At 38.2% G+C, this 18,966-nt stretch overlaps 1 protein-coding gene across 2 annotated transcripts; it reads left to right on the top strand.

Moving 5' to 3' along the window:
- Positions 1–137: 137 nt before the first annotated feature.
- On the top strand, positions 138–15,120 carry GMFB (glia maturation factor beta). 2 transcript variants are annotated; one of them, XM_065940438.1, is made up of 7 exons: positions 138–264; positions 5,169–5,265; positions 6,706–6,755; positions 7,432–7,481; positions 8,176–8,258; positions 9,360–9,433; positions 11,389–15,120. In XM_065940438.1, the coding sequence occupies exons 1-7, from the start codon at positions 262–264 to the stop codon at positions 11,458–11,460; spliced, it is 429 nt and encodes a 142-aa protein (XP_065796510.1). In that variant the 5' UTR covers positions 138–261; the 3' UTR covers positions 11,461–15,120. The 2 variants fall into 2 exon arrangements, with proteins under 2 accessions (XP_065796510.1, XP_065796509.1); XM_065940437.1 differs by having other exon boundaries at positions 7,432–7,482; positions 8,174–8,258; positions 9,360–9,436.
- The last annotated feature ends 3,846 nt before the right edge of the window (positions 15,121–18,966 follow it).

Below are 18,966 nucleotides of genomic sequence, written 5' to 3'. Positions count from 1 at the left end.
CTTAAGAGTGCATTTTGGCACCGCCGTTCACTCCGGATCCGACAGGACATCCTTCTCTCTAAAGGGTTGGGAAGAGGCGGGCGTTCGCGTTCTGATTTAATTTTGAGCCGCGCCGCCCGCCGTCCCCCGTCACGTGAGCCGTTGCCGCGTCGTTCAGTGGGGGCGGTTCTGCCAGGTGCCGGGTAGGAAGGGAGGCGGCTGCAGTGCCATTCTTAAAGGGGCCCGAGGGACGGCGAAAGGCTACTGCCGGCCGGAAGGAAAATGGTGAGTTACCACTGGGGAGGGCGGGGGCTGGCCGAAGGGCCGGGTCAGTCCCGCCGGACTTTCCTGTTTGCCAGAGCCGGCATCGGCGGGCATCGCCCTGGGTGGGTCGGCGGCCGCTTCCGGCCGGGCTGCTGGCGGGTACCCACAGTCGGAGCCTTGTCTTCTGCCCGCCGCCGCTGCCGCCTCGCCCAAGAGCAGCAGCATCCTGCCGGGCCCGCGGTTTACCCGCCCAGCGGGCTCGGTGATTAGGGTGCGGCCAGGAGGGATGGCTCATGCTCACAGAGTCCTTCTGGATGGAAAGTCACAGCCTCTACGATGAAAAATCGGAGGGGCCAGGGGTCTGGCGCAACAGAGGGCTCCCCCAAACGCTGGCTTCTCTGTCAGGGCCCGGGCCCGGGCCAGGCCTCAGGGGTCGGTGGGCGCCGAGCCCTTCCGCCTGGCCGCCTTTGTGGGGAGGGTTCGAATTCTGATACCATTCTCTCAGCCTCGCCTTAGCCTCTGTCTCCTCCTTCTCCCGGCCTGACTCTATGGATTTCTGCTTTTCCTTGCTTGGAAATCGTTTGACCCAGTGATTTGGCGCTTGACCTTTCAGTGACTGTCAAAAGCTTGGGCTTGCGTGGTCTGGGGGCTCTGGTTTGACTACACGCTCAAAAATAGTGGAGAATTAAATCAGTTGCCCAACGAGGATCTCCTGGATCTTTCCCATCGGGTTTTAAAATATGCTTTTCTTTCATTAGAAGCAAAACACAAAAATCCCACTGTCCTCCTCTCTGACCTCCCACGTATTGCTCAACCCACTTCCGTCGAATAGATATTGTCATGGTCACTAAAGCTAAGAGACTTTCTCTTCAGTTCTCATCTTTTCTGATCTTTCAGCTGCATTCTGGGTGTTGATACGCTCTCTTTGAAGCATTCTCTTCCCTTGGATGTCTTGGATACAGAACTGGAGTGCTTCTCCTGTTGTGGGTCTATCTGTGTCCCATGCAGTCCTCCTTCCCTGTACATCACAAGTAGGAGTCCTGGGCTCCATCCTAATGCTTCATTTTCCAGTCTGTGTTTTTTGTCCTTCCTTTCTTACCTACACTCATAGCTTCAGTTACCACCTACCTGTATGTAGATGACTTGGGAATTTGTATTGCAGACCTTGCTTCTGAGATCCAGCTCAGATTTATTTATCGTACTAGTTAGCATCTCCTAGGAAGCTTTTACCCACTAGAGTGTCTCAAAGCCCCCTCGATTTATCCAAAATAGAACGCATCTCTTGCCCTCAAACCTAGTGTTTCTTAACTCAGTGAAAGATAGCACCATTTAAGTGTTTCACACAAGCAAGAAGCTTAGGAGTCAGCTTTTTTACTAATCTATCCCGCCTAGTATTCAATCGGTCACCAGGTCCTTTGTGGTGGTTCCGAGTGTGGGCTAGATAAGAGTCAGGCTGTCTGGCTAGAATCCTGGCTCCCCTAAGTTGCATAACTCTGAGGAAGATACTTTAACCTCTCCAAGTCCTAGTTTCTTGCACATTGGGGATATATAATACCCATCTAATGGGATTGTTTTGAGGATCTATGTAAAGGACATAGCACAGTGTTTTCTTATAGTGTTTAATACATGTTAACAAGTATTAGCAGAAATTCACCTACTTCTCTTTATTTTCATCAACGTGTCTAAGCTGTGTTTCACTTCTCACCTGGATTAGCCTTGCCAGATAACTAGTGTTGCTCTCTTCAACCTCTCTACCTATTTCCTGCATGCAAATCTGATTCTTTTCCCTGCTTAAAACACCTTGGTGGCTTCCCTTTGCTAGTATAGAGACCAAAATACTTAACATGACCCACTGCACCCTGTGTAGTCCAACACCTGCCATCCTCCTCTTGTATGTGTTGTAGCTCATTCTCTGTGCTTGAATCACGCTGGCCTTTGGTTACCTTAGATGTGCTGTGCTCACTTTAATCAAAGGATCTTTGTATAGGCAGTTTTGGTCCTTTAGATGCCTTTTTCAGGCAGGCTTCCTGGAACCATGCTATTTCGACTAGTCATTAAGTTCTTATAGCATCGAGTTTCTCTCTTTCCTCTTTTCCTAGTTGTTATACAAACAAGTGTGTGTTTTTTTGCCTGATGATTTTGATGTAGACTTGTTCTCTAATAGACTTTATAAGCTCTTTTAGGTCAGGTCCATAGTTTTAATCTATTTATTTTGTATCATTATGTCTCTAACAATTAGCACATCCTGACATTCATTAAATGTTCATTGTGTGGATTATCCAGTAAATGACTACTTGAGTTCAAGCTTCCCACTTTGTGTGTTAATATTTTACCGTATAGTGTTGTTTTTGGGGTGTTATTTTTAAATGCATCTATTAACTGGAAACTGTTAGAGTTGGCTGAGTTGCAGTTCTTTTTCTTGTAGGAAGGAATTTTTGACCTTATGGTATTGGGAGGGGTGAAAATGGGAAAAAAGCTTTATAGATTCAGCCACAGCATATTTTTCACTTGGTTTGCTATCCCTAAGGTGTCAGAATTGCACAAGCAGCTCTGGGTATCAGAACCTTAAGATAAGAGTCATAACAAATTGCTCTTTGCCTACAAAAATCTAAAGTATTTATTAGTTTCTACAAATGGGCTCTGCGTTTGGTTTTGGTTGACAAGAGATTGAAAGTTCTAGTTTTCTGATTTGTGTGTTTTTCTTGAAAGACAGGAAAAAATAGCCTAGGCTTGAATACTATAGGAACCTCGTATGACTTAGCATTTCTTTCTCTAAAGAGAAGTAAAAGGATGAACATAAATGACTACTGCAGGAGACTAATTTATTGGAATATATGTATTGGTGGGGTGTATTTTCAAACTATAAATAGCACATTCTGTGGTATATCACAGCCTATATTTTACCAGTGTTATGAATTTAAAGGACAACTTAAAATTGATAGCCATTTAATGTTGTAACATATGCTTTTACTTACCCAACACAGGGTGAAAAAACAGACTTTAATTTTAACTTAAAATTTGAATCCTTAATTCTTTTGGACTGTAATGAGACACTTGTATTTGGCATTGGTCTCAAAACTCTTAATTTTCTGAAGAATTGGGGGGGAAACCCCATATATGAAGAAACCAAAGAATGTGGACCTTGTTTGGAAACTGACTCAATCAAACTCACTGTTAAAAAAAAAAAGAAAAAAAATGAGGAAAATTTGAACTTGGAACTCTATGTGAATAATTGAGACCAGAATTATTATTTTTAGGTGACATGTTATTATTGTCTCTTTAAGAATTTCCCACACACACAAAAAAAGAATTTCCCACAGTTTGTTGTGGTTCTCACAGTCAAAGGCTTTGGCATAGTCAATAAAGCAGAAATAGATGTTTTTCTGGAACTCTCTTGCTTTTTCAATGATCCAGCGGATATTGGCAATTTGATCTCTGGTTCCTCTGCCTTTTCTAAATACAGCTTGAACATCTGTAACTTCACAGTTCATGTACTGTTGAAGCCTGGGTTGGAGAATTTTGAGCATTACTTTGCTACCGTGTAAGATGAATGCAATTGTGTGGTAGTTTGAGCATTCTTTGGGATTGCCTTTCTTAGGGATTGAAATGAAAACTGACCTTTTCCAATCCTGTGGCCACTGCTGAGTTTTCCAAATTTGCTGGCATATTGAGTGCGGCACTCTCACAGCTGAAACTCCAATACTTTGGCCACCTGATGCAAAGAACTGACTCATTTGAAAAGACCCTGATGCAGGGAAAGGTTGAAGGCGGGAGGAGAAGGGGACGACAGAGGATGAGATGGTTGGATGGCATCACCAACTCAATGGACATGAGTTTAAGTAAACTCCGGGAGTTGGTGATGGACATTGAGGCCTGGTGTGCTGCAGTCCATGGGGTTGCAAAGAGTTGGACACAACAGAGTGACTCAACTGAACTGATTATTATTGTATGTGTTTTCAGTGGCACATACTATCATTTTATTACTGTGTATTAAAATATTTGTAGTTAAAATGATTATTGACCTTGGCTGTGTGATGGTCCATGGGAGCAGTATTGAGGCTTTTGGATGAGATAAGATTAGCTATGTGTTGATAATGTTGAAACTGAGTGTTAAGTGCATAAGATTTCACAGAATTTCTCTAATTTTCTATATATTTGAACTTTTATACATTAAAGAAACAGATTTCCATCTTCCTGCTTGCAATCAGTAATTCACTTGTATCACCTGACCCTAATGCCAACTGAAGAGTGCTTTTGATAATTTCCTTGTCAGATTTTTGGAGAAGAGTCTCTTAATATTTTTTCATAATTTATAAAAGGTTCTTTGAGTTTTTATATTTGTTTCATCTGCTTTTGCTTTCATATTTCTTAATAGCTCCTGTTTTTTTGATTCACATAGTCATTTAAGACATAAAATAGTAGTTGGTCTTTACTCTTATAGTTTATTTTCCATTCTTTTGCTTATTTTTAGTTTTTCATAGTTGTGCTGGACTCAAAAATGAACTAAAGCCTTATTAAATCTTAAGTGCAATAAGATGATTTTCCTGTTCTTCCTGAATAGTGAAAAATATTATACTTCCTAACAGCCATGATCCTTGACTTCCTATATTCTTCCCTTCCTCTCCAGTTCTGGTGAAATTGCACATTAGTATATATCTAGTTCTTTGAGATATTTAGTAGCCAAAGAGAAAGTTAAAGTATACCTTACATATAAGATGAACAAATGTGAATAATTTAATAATGCGAATGCAAGGCTTGGTAGATTTAAAAGTTCTTTAAGTGTTCATGTGTTTCATGTTAATACGTAATTATGACATTTGTAGATGTCCATATGCCTTCTTAAAGGTATTAGGTTTTGTAGCTTTAAGGTATACATACATATTGGAGTCATGGCATTTGATAACATGATTTTTTTTCTTTTCTAGAGTGAGTCTTTGGTGGTTTGTGATGTTGCTGAAGATTTAGTTGAAAAGCTGAGAAAGTTTCGTTTTCGCAAAGAAACGAACAATGCTGCTATTATAAGTAAGCTAAACATGATTGTCTCCATTCCATGGTCTTAGTTTGGTTTTATCCTTTTATCCTATAGCTGCATCCAATAACCTGAAATTACTTTAGAAAGTAATTTGTCTCCTTCTGTTTTAATTCCCAACCCTGTCCCCCCCTCCCAGCCCCTCACCCCCAAACCTGTGAGGTCACTTTAAAAAGTAAGTAAGAGTTAGTGTCAGAGAACAGAGGCAGTGTCTCCCCTCCGCCTCACCTCCTGCACAGCTCTGGAGAAGATGATCGTCTTCTTGGGCACTTTGTCATTTGTAGTGTCCCATCCAATTCCATCCTTTAAGTTACCTGGGGATGAAAATAGCCTGGCCATTCATCCTGAAGCAGAAACCTTTGCCCACACCTAAAGTGATAAAAATCAGCATTGTGTTCAAAGTGATCTGAGGTCTTATTTCATTTCTAGACTTGAATTCTAGTCTCACGGAGAATACTTTAAAGTGTCATTGACTTTTGATAATGGAAAGAGTGATTTGCATATTGCCTCTTCCAGTGTGAACTGTATGTGATGTTATGTAGATTTCTTTTGTATTCTTAGGTAATATTTAATATGTGGGTAATGATTTAGAAAGATAAAGGAAGAATGAGGGGGTGAGAATGTAAAACTATGTATACTAACAGAGATACATCTGAAGATGTGAATTAGTGAGGTGGTGACAGCTTGTTGAATTATGATTCTTTTACAAACAAATACTACAACGCAGGCATACAGTTCTTAGAAGTGACAGAGTGTATCAGTGCCATTTTACCACAAAGAGTAAAGCTATTTGAGATCATATCGTGTTTCACAGGATTTACTATGAAATTAGTGCAGAATCAAAAATGGGTAACTTTCAGGGTAATGGAAAAGAATAGAGGCATAGGTTATCTAAATATATTTCAGTTTGGCTTCAGATTATGTTACATGTATTTGAATAGAGAGATCACTGCTCTTTGGTAATTCCCTTTCTCGGAATACTCATCCTGCACCATGAAATCCTGACTCTTGAGAAGCTGGGAACCTGGTGATTATTCTGTCCTGACCCTTGTCCTTTTTTCGCTTGTAGTTCTAACCAGGTTCAATAAACCAGTCTCCGTCACAGTGACCTTTTCAGACCTTTTCTAATCTTCCAAGAGGTTGCGTCTGAGTTGCAAAAATTCTTCATATACACAGTAAATGTAAGGAGTTGACATAAAGTTCTAAATAAGCAAATTAGGTGCTGGGAATTATGGGTAAAAGCTTTTAAATGCTGACTGCTTGAAAAGCAAAGCTAACTAACAGACCATAAACTAAAACTGCAAATGAGTTGTATGCTTGTGTTTCTTCATGTTTTAATTTTGAATACCAATAAAAGAGCTCGGAATCTGTGGGTTGGGTAGATCAAGGTCATGTTAGAATCACAGTTTACTCATACTGTATTTTTATTTTAGTGAAAATTGATAAGGATAAACGCCTGGTGGTGCTGGATGAAGAGCTTGAGGTTTGTTTGAACAGCTAAATATAGATTTATAGTTAAGTAATTATTATCACCCAAAAGATGTAACATTAGTTACATGTACTTCTAAAGTTAGTTCTAAACCATTGTACATGTTCATTATTTATGAAAAGCACATGTTAATTATTATGTAGTGGATTGTCTTGCTAATATAATCACCTTCAATAAAGTATTAATGAAATCCAGGTAATAAGCAGTAGAAGTTAGGGCTATATGTCTGGTAAAAACTTGCTTCTAAGTTGGTTGGCCAGTAATTACAAACTAAAACCCTATAGCCTAAGTGTTTAGATTGTCAAGTTAAGTAACCAGGTTAGAGTGAAAAGAAATTAACTTTTCCCCCCTGAATCAGATACGGTTGTTGCTCTGAGGGGTTGGCTTGTCTCACTCAGTATTTCCTGACAGTTGGAACATGAGCATAGACTATGCTGCCTCTCAGCCCCATGTTTTGTTAATGAACAGAGCTAAGCTGAGTGGGTTGGGGTGGGCTTTCATTGGATTGAGGTTTTAATAACCTCAGCTTATGTACAATTTAGTAAGATAAAATGTTATGATGTGGTATCAAGTTATGAATTTACACCTATTGGTAGAATGGGTCCTCTTATATCTCTTAAGAATCTATGGATAAGAAAATGGTTAAAAGTTGTTTTCTTTTTGGTGCTAGGGCATTTCACCAGATGAACTTAAAGATGAACTACCTGAGCGACAACCTCGATATCCTTTTCTTAGTGCTTTAAAAAGATGTTTATTTTTACTAGTCACAGTTTTATTTATGAAGTTCATTTGTTCAGCTTTTAAGGTACATTTTTTACAAAATTTTCTTCTACACCATGCATGCTTCTGTCATGTTTGACTCTTTGCAACCCCATAGACCATGCCCCACCAGGCTCCTTTGTCCATGGGACTCTCCAGGCAAGAATACTGGAGTGGGTTGCCATGCCCTCCTCCAGGGGATCTTCCCAACCCAGGGATTGAACCCATATCTCATGTCTCCTGCATTGGCAGGTGGGTTTGTTACCACTGGTGCTACTTGGGAAGCCCTACACCATGGTCACGAACAAATTAAAATGTATGTACATACTGGAAAAGGGCGAAAAAGTTGATGGATATTGTTTATTTAAATTCCTTTTATTGTTACATATAATAAAAATTGAGAAAGAAAAAGTCCACATTAAGTCTATACTTTTAATAAATTTATTTGTGAGAGTGTATGATAGTATGATTTGTCTTTGGGGCCCATTTATAATTTTGTGGCATGATAATGAATAATGAAAGTGTGACCTAAATGAATAGGATAGAAATTTGCCACTCACTAGCTTGGCTGGTGTGTGTTGTCCTTCAGAACTCCGTTGATAAGTACTTGTCTAAAATAGAGCAACAATTTCAGTTTCTTTAACTTGAGAAAAACCTTCATTGTGTATAGTTATAAGTATCAACATGATGATGGAAGAGTTTCATACCCTCTGTGCTTTATTTTCTCCAGTCCTGTCGGTAAGTGAATTTCTTTAAATAGTGCATATATGGTTCTGATCAAATTAAACCATTTTTACCCTAGATGAATTTTATGCTTGTTTTAAGGATGGAAAATGTTGAATTCATTGTACTGTGTGTGCACACACGTGCACATGAGAATGCATCCCTAAAAAGAAGTTACTATAAAAACTTGCTTTTTTTAGGATAAATTCCTAGAAGTGTAGTTGTTAGGTCAAATTGTATATGTATGTTTAATGAATTTGAAATGATATTTTAAAATATCAAAAGTACATTTTCTTCTGTATTTTAATTTTATTTTTAAGTATGTAAACTTTGTGTACGATTATGATGTATAGTTGGTGTTTATCCTTAAAATAGTAGTTGTCAGTGATATGTCCATAATCTTGAGAATAGTCTCAGAGTAGCTTCCATTGGATATTAATATGGTTTCTTGGTGTTTAGATACTAGGGGAGAGGATCTGGTGGGGAAGGACAAGGATGGGGAGAACAGTGAGCATGTGCTGAAGATACTAGGGGAGAGGATCTGGTGGGGAAGGAGGTTTCTTGGTGTTTAGAGTATCCATTATCATCAGAACTCCCTCTGCCACTACCATTCAAGCCCACAATAAACTTTCTGCTCTCTGAACTCCTTGATCTTTATTATTTGTATCATATATGTAGCGCTTAAAATATACCGAAGTGTCTTTTAATATGTAAGCAGACTGTAAATTTTTTTCAGAGTCAGTCTCTTCACCCCACTGACCCCTCAACATCCCCAAACTTACATATCTTAGGTATCTGTAAAACTGATCAGTCAAAATTAAGGTAGTGGTGAAAAATTTTGAAGTATTCACAAGACTCTGAAAGTCAAGATCTGTATAGATCTAGCCTCATTTATTCTTGCTGACCTGAAGCCTTGTTCGTTAGTAATACAGCTATTCTCTTTGTGCAGATGGTATGCAATATAACACCCTCAAGCCCTTACATGTTTATCAGGAGCTTTTGTAAACTCGATAGCATAGATAACCCTAAATGTGTCTTTTTTATCAAGTAAATAATGAAAACTCATCACTGTTTAAAAATTTAAGTCTCATTTCTACTCTCATCTCTCTCTTCCAGGATGTAAGCCTGAACAACAGATGATGTATGCTGGGAGTAAGAATAAGCTAGTCCAAACAGCTGAACTTACCAAGGTAGTAGTTATATTTGACTAACTTGTTGAGACAGTATTTTCTCTTTGTAAATGGAACAATACCTAAGTAATCTGAAGACTTCAGTATTTCTTTATGTAGGTGAAAGTTATTTAGAACAGAGCAGTAAACGAGTTTTTTTACTAGTTGGAAATAGAATGATAGGAGTATTTAACCAAAAGTGTGATTTTTGAGGACTTCCCAGGTGGCTCAGTGGTAGAGAATCCACCTATCAATGCAGGAATTGCAGGAGAGACATGGGTTTGATCCCTGGGTCAGGAGGATCCCCTGGAGGAAGAAATGACAACCCACTCCAGTATTCTTGCCTGGAAAATTCCATGGACAAGTGCCTGGCGGACTATATTTCAGAGGGTCACAAAGAGTTGGACATGACTGAGCACGTGTTTTTTGAATGAAAATTACACATTGATTACAAGAACTCACATTCAAACTGTAGGCCACTTTAGAAAACTGTTCAATCTTTTGAGAATTTTTAATTTTCCATAATATAATCTCTAGTAGAAAATTCAGCATTTGAAGCTTCTCTGAGCCCTTTACCATAGACTAAGTGAACCAAATTCTGTGCAGGGATTCCATACTCTCTAGTTAACTGTGTTGTTTCTAAATCTAAAATGAAATTTTTAAGAATGGTTGTTAGCTTTATTAAAACAGAACATTCTGTTTCATATCAGACACCTGCTTTAAGATTTAACATGTTCCTATTTTATGGCATTTTTTAAAATTAAAGGTAAGAATGGTACTTATTCTCAAAGTTTTAACTTCCATGTTTTAGTTTGAGTTGAAAAAGTATATACTTTAAGGTCTTGAAGTAGAATTTTACATCACTAGAATTTTAATTATACTTTCTTACAGGTTTTATTTTAAGGACAGCCTCAATGTTTTCCCCTTGGGTGCTTAGTCATTAACCCAGGGGTTTTTTTTTTAAGTGCCTTCTGCTTTTTCCTTTTAACCCACATGATTGTCACCAATACCACCAACTTACAGACATTACTTTCCCTCATTTGTACCATAGGCGTGCTCTAAAGTGACTCCGGTTGGTTAGAAAGGAGCTCTGCTAACAGCCTCACGTCTGTTCTAATCCCAGGCATGCCCTCAAGTGTTAGAATTAAAATGAAGTCGCTTAGTCATGTCCGACTCTTTGCGACCCCATGGACTGTGGCCTACCAGGCTCCTCCCTCCATGGGATTTTCCAGGCAAGAGTACTGGAGTGGGTTGCCATTTCCTTCTCCAGGGACTCTTCCCTACTCAGGGATTGAACCCAGGTCTTCCACATTGCAGGCAGACACTTTACCATCTGAGCCACCAATTAAGGCATGACAATTTACAAGTAGCTCTTACATATATTCTGATTGAGTCCTCGCCACAGCTTTGTAAGCTAATGGTGAAACTACTGTTCTTAACTGTGATGAATGACTTGCACATCGGTGATCTAGATGAATGATCTTGCACATGTAAGATCTAGGATTCATTCGTAACATCTAGCCTGAAATCCCATCCTCCCTGCTGTATTACATTGTCTTTTTATGCCCATGATACTTTGTGGGCCTGTGTGTGTTCAGATTCTGGCTGGAGATTTTTGGCTATGGACTACTAATCTATCCTTATGAAACGGCTGGTGTTTCCTTGTTCTGTAGAGGATCAGCACACATTCTTCGAGTTCCTAACTGGATTGATTTTAGTTGTATATCCTTGGGTCTCTCTTTTAGTGGGTACTATTTACAAAACTACTCTTTTAGAACATCTGTAGTTTTGTGCTTTTAAAAGAGTTTTGATTTTATGCCATCTTAACTGCTAAACTTTGGTAACTGAGTCCCTAGCATTTAAGAAAAAGTAAAGGTATATCTAATTTACACAGATTAAGCCATGTTGACTGAAAGGAAGGAGAATTTGGTATTTAAAACTCAAATATGCAACCTATTTGGTTTTTTTTTCTTAAGGTGTTTGAAATAAGAAATACCGAAGACCTAACTGAAGAATGGTTACGTGAGAAACTTGGATTTTTCCACTAATGTGAACTTCTGTGTTTCTAAAGTATTTATGTATTAATCTGACCATACTGGAACCAGACATAAATACTTATTTATGCCTAAAAATGCACTGTTACTTACAGTTTGTTATCTGCAGTAAAGAAAAATTCTCATTTGTTCAAAGTTTGAACAAAGAGGAAATCATCTTCATAGTAATGAAACTTTGTAAAGTGTTTCCTTATATTTGTAATTGTTAGGTGGACTACTTCTCTCCAGGGACTTTTTGCACTCTTGTGACTAATTTCTATAACTTACAGTTCAGAATTTGTTACTATTTACAGACACCATTGGAAAGTGGTTATTAGATTGTGATAGACAACAGTTGCCTCCTTTTGACAAATAACTGGATATTAGCAGTTTATATATGAAAATAGCATATTATCACTTGTCAAATCTTTGAAATCAATTTGGGATAAGAGACTTAAGTGACCGAATTTTGAGCCATGAATTTACTGTAGTATAATCTGCACTACAAATAGTTTTTCCATCAATTCCATGCCTTCTTTAGTTTTCTATATATTTTTAATCAAGTCCAGAAACTTTTCATCAGTTGCTCATTTTTAAGGTCTGGAAGTTAGATTTTATAATGAAGTTATGACTAATAGGCTTTCTCTTAATGGAAAATAGCATTTTAGTCTTAGAAATTGATGGATTGTAACTAATCAAGGGGTGCATTTTTAGTTATGTCATTTATAATTAATCTCAAATCTAGGTTAGTAACACTTTATTTATAAAGAACCTCTTAATGTTGTCCTGTGAATACTAGTTATTTTACGTGTGTTAATACTGTGCCTTTGATTTATTAGCTTTAAAGTTAGTTGAAGACTTTACACTGCCAGTATTCCAGATTTGGTGAAATTAATACTTTTGTAAAGGGTCCAAGTAAAACAATTTTCTAATATGTGTATCTGAAATTTGTAGTAAAATCAACTTGATATTTTAGAAATTCCAACTGTCTACTTGCATTGGTGAATATATGGCAGTTGAAAGTTATAGTTTGGGACATATTTGTGATTAGTTTTGTGCCATAGGAAAAAATTGCTTATCTTAAATCTTGGCCATAGTTAATAACATTAACGCATTGATAGAAATCTCATCTTAAATCCTAAATGTCAGAAGCTATTCTAAACTGGACACCTGTCTTGTTAGGTGATGGTATCCTTGGCATTTTTAAAGCAAGGATTCTGATAGATAGTGTACTTTAAAAACATAGAAGTAACTAAAATTCTTTTGACATTAATTTTACAAAAAGTCTTGAGAATCTAAAGACCACCCAAATTTGGCGAATTAATTCTTATATTAAGAATATCTTAATCATTTCAAAGCTAGCAAAGGCATTTTTTTTTTTTTAATTTTGATGTATCTCCCATTCGTATGTGCTTTGCATTTTTTTGAGGTTTCTGTGCCAACTTTAGTAAAGAGGTAAAGATAGTTGGAATTTTCATAATATGGAATCTTCTATTCACAACACTGTTTGACTTCACTAATCTAAAAACAGGAAGCAATAGGAAGTTAGTTGGAGATGAGGAAGTGCTAGAAAGGTATTTGCTTTGGTTACTGAATGGGAAGGGTTCTTAATTCCAATTTCCAGAGAGAGAGAGCGCTTCACCCAGGAAGTTTAAGAATTCTTTAAACAGCTATTTTGATACTGGAGAAAAATGCTTATAATTCTGCATAAATGCAAATGTAATCCAAGTGAATGGAGACTTTTTCTAATGTTTTTGAATGAAGGAAATGAAATTTTGTTTCATCTGGTTCAGAGCAATAAGAGAATCTAGGGCTGCAAGAATGTGTTTTTGTAGTGAGGTTCCTTCTTTTGTCTTGCATGTTTTAAGTGTTTTTTTAAAATTTAATTGGAAAGTCCTCTATAATGTCAGATAATATTGACCTCCATACATAGAACTCTTGGTTCCCCTGTTCTCTAACAGGGGAACTGTGATAAACTATGCTCTTTTGAGCTTGTCTGACTCCTTATTGATATCAATATGTATTTTTGCAAGACAATAGGTGAGGTTAGGGGATCAGTAGAACATTTTTTTACTTCCTTGGTCCTATAGGGACAGTTATAGATCCTTTACCCTAGTGTATTCTCTGACTTTTATATAAATTTTCCTTTCATCTAACCAAATTTTTTCATTGTTCTTTTTTTTAAAGTATATTTCCTATATAATCTCTTTTTTTGCCTTCTCTCAGTTAGTAACTCCAGATTTCATAATTCCAGTTTTCACATTCCACTTCTGGTACAGCCATTCCCATTCAGCCTTAAGTCTTAATCTTTCCTTTTTGGCAGCAGCTTTTTTCCTGGGAACCTCCTTCATGATCTTCTAAGTCAGAATTAGTTTTGAAATTGTTGGACTTGCATAAGTTCTGCATAGCATCTGATGTTGTCAGAGTAGAACCGACTAGTAATCACAGCATGTTTTTTTAGTATGGTTTTGTGGCAACATAAATGACATTTGAAGAAAACTGTTCTCAGGTTACTATATGCTGAAATTCCAAAATGTCAAGAGTTTTGAATAGTGTTCACTTTGTTCTGGTATTGAAGCAGTTATATTAGGGAAGAAGTTATTTGACTGTTTTTGTTTAATTAACTTCTAAAATAAATGTTCAAATTGTCTATTTCTAAAAAGTTTACTAAATACCTAGTGTGGTTAAACATACTCTTGTTTGAGAGGGTGTTGCTAAATTTTGTATTGTCATTACTAAATGATCTTTGTAACAAAATGTCTGTCAGCACTTTTCTCTCCCTTTTTGTCTCCTATTTTAAGGAGTCAAATGTAGCCATAAACTGTATCCTGGTCTGACACTTAAAATTTTTTCCAGTTAAAGGAGTGTATTGCCAAATTAAATTTGGCTGTCCTTGTTCCCCATCCATATAGATAGTAAGGAAGGTGTACTTAAAATATGTTTGGACTACTTTAAAACATGAGCAGTGTCATTAATCCATAATGTGGACTAGTGATGAAAAGATATTTTCATAAGAGTTTAAATGCTGATATTTGGTGGAAATAGAGAGTGACTTGTAATCTATCAATTCAAATATTCTTAATACAGTTGCTTTCCCTGTTTGTTCAATAGACTGATAATACTGGAATTCTACAGAATTTGAGCCTTTACAACTTATGTGAAGAAGTGTCTCAAACATTTCTGGACAAATCTTATTTTGTATTTCTGGAAGAATGTAAAAATCTCTCAGGCCACTTAACACCAGTGGTCCCAAGTTGAATATTCTTAAAAAATTTGTTTCCTCTTAGGCCGCTCGACATTTCAAATCAGTGATCATCTTCCTATGATATTTTAAAACGACTACATTAAGGTTGTGATAGAAACTGTGTTATCTTTTTGGAGTATAGTTCATACATGTGTAATTACTTGAATATTGTTTGAGATCACTAACATGCCAGGGTAGTGCCCACTGATTTAGATGGTCCAATGTAATCTCATTCAGGAGGCTTGAAACATTAATGGTTTAGTCTTGTGAATTTTAACAGTTTTCCTGTCATCATTTAACAAAATCAACAGCTGGCACAACTTCTGAAACTGTGGTTTCAGTCTGTGCGAGTTCATATTGCATGTTTATTTTGGACAGTCTTCTGTTAAGCATGGTGCTTGTACTGGTTTAAATAAAATGTTAACATGAAAGGACTACTAGCTTTTCATTTTTTTACTCTCCTCTTTTCTCTTTTAGAGTTGCTGTTGCCTAACTGGCTCAATTGTGGCATCCGTGTGAACCACACAAATTCAGTTGTTTAATTTATCTGGAAAAACTGAGAGGCAGAATAAGCAGATCACTAGGCAAAAGTAGGATGAGGGGAGGGAAAATATAATGAGATTATAAACATTTCTAAAACTTGGTCTCATACTAAAATGGTTAGTTTGTAGGGGCAAAGGGCATTGTTTCAAATGATGACCCCTTGCTTTCAAAGGGAAAACTGTAAGTTAGAGGGGCTGTATATTTTGTAAGAAATCAAATTAAATAGAAATTTTATTGAATATAGTGTATCACTATTTGTTACACATCCATTAAAGAGCCATCCTGCCTATTTTATAGACTAATGCCCGTAGTTTGTGTTTCATGGGTATCTAGTGAATGAATACAAATCAACAATACTTACATGGTATTTAGACTTGACCATATACCTCTTGTGATGACTATGTATTATAGTGGAGTCACATTTGTTTACAGTTGTGAAAGGAGTTGTTTATGCCTTCCTATACTCAAGAATCTCACAAGGACAATTGGCCAGAATGAGGAAGTGTCTTCCTTATTTCTCAGACTTGGCCATTCGGCTGCTCAGCCAGCCAGCTCCTAAATTTTTTCACCTTCATTGTCTTTTTGTCCTTTTCAGTTTTCAGCAGCAGAAAGCATTTCTAGTCACTTACCCTCACGATGAGAGCCCACTCTCATTTGCATGAGGGCACACCCTGGGTGGATAGTCTCTCCTTGTGCAGTACATTTTTAACTAGGTGGAAAAGCCAGTTAAAGATCTTATCATGGAGCTTCAGGGGGTTTTCACAGTTCTCTTATCCTGAAAGTTCTCTGCTGAGGTAACCTTTTTTCCCCAATTACAAGAAAGAATGTCTTGGTTGCATCCAAAAGTCACCTTGTAGTGCCCTGAAAAACAGGAAGAAGGCTGTGTGTGTGTGGGTTTTAGTCACTATTACCTATCAGATTTACTATAGATTCTGTTACTATGGAATTAAGTCCTGCAGTATTTTGACCCATTCCTGCAGTGGGTAATGGACAGTTCAGTTCACTCGCTCAGTCATGTCTGACTCTTTGAGACCCCATAGGCTGCAGCATACAAGACCTCCCTGTCCATCTCCAACCCCTGGAGTTTACTCAAACTCATATCCATTGAATTGGTGATGCCATCCAACCATCTCATCCTCTGTCATCCCCTTCTCCTCCTGCCCTCAATCTTTCCCAGCATCAACGTCTTTTCAAGTGAGTCAGTTCTTTGCATCAGGTGGCCAAAGTATTGGAGTTTCAACTTCAGCATCAGTCCTTCCAATGAATATTCAGGACTGATTTCCTTTAGGTTGGACTGGTTGGATCTCCTTACAGTCCAAGGAACTCTCAAGAGTCTTCTTCAATACCATAATTCAAAAGCATCAATTCTTCGGTGCTCATCTTTTTTTATAGTCCAACTCTCACATCCATACATGACTACTGGAGAAACCATAGCTTTGACTAGACAGACATTTGTTGATAAAGTCATGTCTCTGCTTTTTAATATGCTGTCTAGATTGGTCATAGCTTTTCTCACAAAGAGCAAGTGTCACTGCAGTCACCATCTGCAGTGATTTTGGAGCCCAAAACAATAAAGTCTGTCAGTGTTTCCACTGTTTCCCCATCTATTTGCCATAAAATGATGGGGCCAGATGCCATGATCTTAGTTTTTTGAATGTTGAGTTTTAAGCCAACTTTTTCACTCTCCTCTTTCACTGTCTTCAAGAGGCTCTTTAGTTCTTCTTCACTTTCTGCCATAAATGTGATGTCATCTGCATATCTGAGGTTATTGATATTTCTCCCAGCAATCTTGAGTCCAGCTTGTGCTTCATCCAGCCCAGCATTTCTCATAATGTTCTCTGCATATAGGTTAAATAAGCAGGGTGACAATATACAGCCTTGACATACTCCTTTCCTGATTTGGAACCAGTCTGTTGTTCCATGTCTGGTTCTAATTGTTGCTTCTTGACCTGCATACAGATTTCTCAAGGGCCATGTCAGGTGGTCTGGTATTCCCATCTCCTTAAGAATTTTCCATGGTTTGTTGTGATCCACACAGTCAAAGACTTTGGCATAGTCAATAAAGCAGAAATAGATGTTTTTCTGTAACTCTTGCTGTTTCGATGATCCAATGGATGTTGGCAATTTGATCTCTGGTTCCTCTGCCTTTTCTAAAACCAGCTTGAACATCTGGAAGTTCATGGTTCATGTACTGTTGAAGCCTGCCTTGCAGAATTTTGAGCATTACTTTGCTAGTGTGTGAGATGAGTGCAGTTGTGCAGTATGAGCATTCTCTGGGATTGCCTTTCTTTGGGATTGGGATGAAAACTGACTTCCAGTCCTGTGGCCACTGCTGAGTTTTCCAAATTTGCTGGCATATTGAGTGCAGCACTTTCACAGCATCTTTCAGGATTTGAAATAGCTCAACTGGAATTCCATCACCTCCACTAGCTTTGTTCGTAGTGATGCTTCCTAAGGCCCACTTGACTTCGCATTCCAGGATGTCTGGCTCTAGGTGAGTGATCACGCCATTGTGATTATCTGGGTCATGAAGATCTTTTTTGTACAGTTCTTCTGTATAGTCTCACTGCCTGTGCTTAATATCTTCTGTTTCTGTTAGGTCCATACCATTTCTGTCCTTTATTGAGCCTATCTTTGCATGAAATGTTCCCTTGGTGTATCTAATTTTCTTGACGAGATCTCTAGTCTTTCCCATTCTATTGTTTTCCTCTTTCTTTGCATTGATCACTGAAGGCTTTCTTATCTCTCCTTGCTATTCTTTGGAACTCTGCATTCAAATGGAAATATCTTTCCTTTTCTCCTTTGCCTTTGGTTTCTCTTCTTTTCACAGCTATGAACAGCACATCCCAATAATGGACAGCACATCCCAATGTGCCACAGACTTTGTTAGGTAGAATGATCCCTGCAGAAGGGGCAAGTCTGTAGGCAGCCATGATTTGTCCCTCATGGTGGTGCTTTCCTGGCCTTAGCTCCTTTCCGATCCTCAGTACACACAAGATTTGTCCCAAGAGCCACCAGCCTCAGTGGCTGTTGTTGCCTCTGTGTGTGTGTTTGTGTGTGCTCAGTTGTATCTGACTCTTTGTGACCCCATGGACTGTAGCCCCCAAGTCTCCTCTGTCCATGGGATTTCGTGGGCAAGAATACTAGAGTGGGTTGCCGAGATGTTGCCTACCTGGTACCAAACACTGAGCTGGGCCAATTGCTTTCCCACTGTTGGTCTTGTTACTTGTTAGAATATAAAGAGGTACTTTATATTGAATAGTTCGATTCCTGATAACAGGACCATGTCCTCATTCTCTTGAATGAGATTGTTAACAGTGGGAACTGAGCTTCAAAGAATGCTATTAGATGGAGAAGAAGCCAAATGCAACCTAAGAGCAGAGGGAAAGAAGATGCCAGCTGGGAAGAATAGAATGAAGCAGGTGTACAGCCAGCAGCTGAATTGTGTTAAAGATGGAGCCCTGAACTGAAGGGCTACCTCCTGACTTCTAGATTCCTGGAGTCTCCTTTGATCCAGGGCCACTCTTCAGAGTTCCCCACCTTTCTGAAGCCTGGTTGGTTGGTCATCTTTTTCTGGGTTCCTCTGCGTGTCTGTCCTTACTAGAAAGCCTCCATTACTTTTAATAGGGATATGTCTGTTCACTTGCATAAAGTACCTGCCTCCAGCACGACCTTTGTTTTCATCTGCCCCTCTTCCTATAGATATGCTATCTCCAGCCCAACTTGTGTACAAA

Source organism: Muntiacus reevesi, chromosome 7 (genome assembly GCF_963930625.1).
Source record: "Muntiacus reevesi chromosome 7, mMunRee1.1, whole genome shotgun sequence".
NCBI classification, from domain to species: Eukaryota; Metazoa; Chordata; class Mammalia; order Artiodactyla; family Cervidae; genus Muntiacus; species Muntiacus reevesi.
Note: the sequence above shows the minus strand (reverse complement) of the source record. Positions and strands in the feature narration are given on the sequence as shown.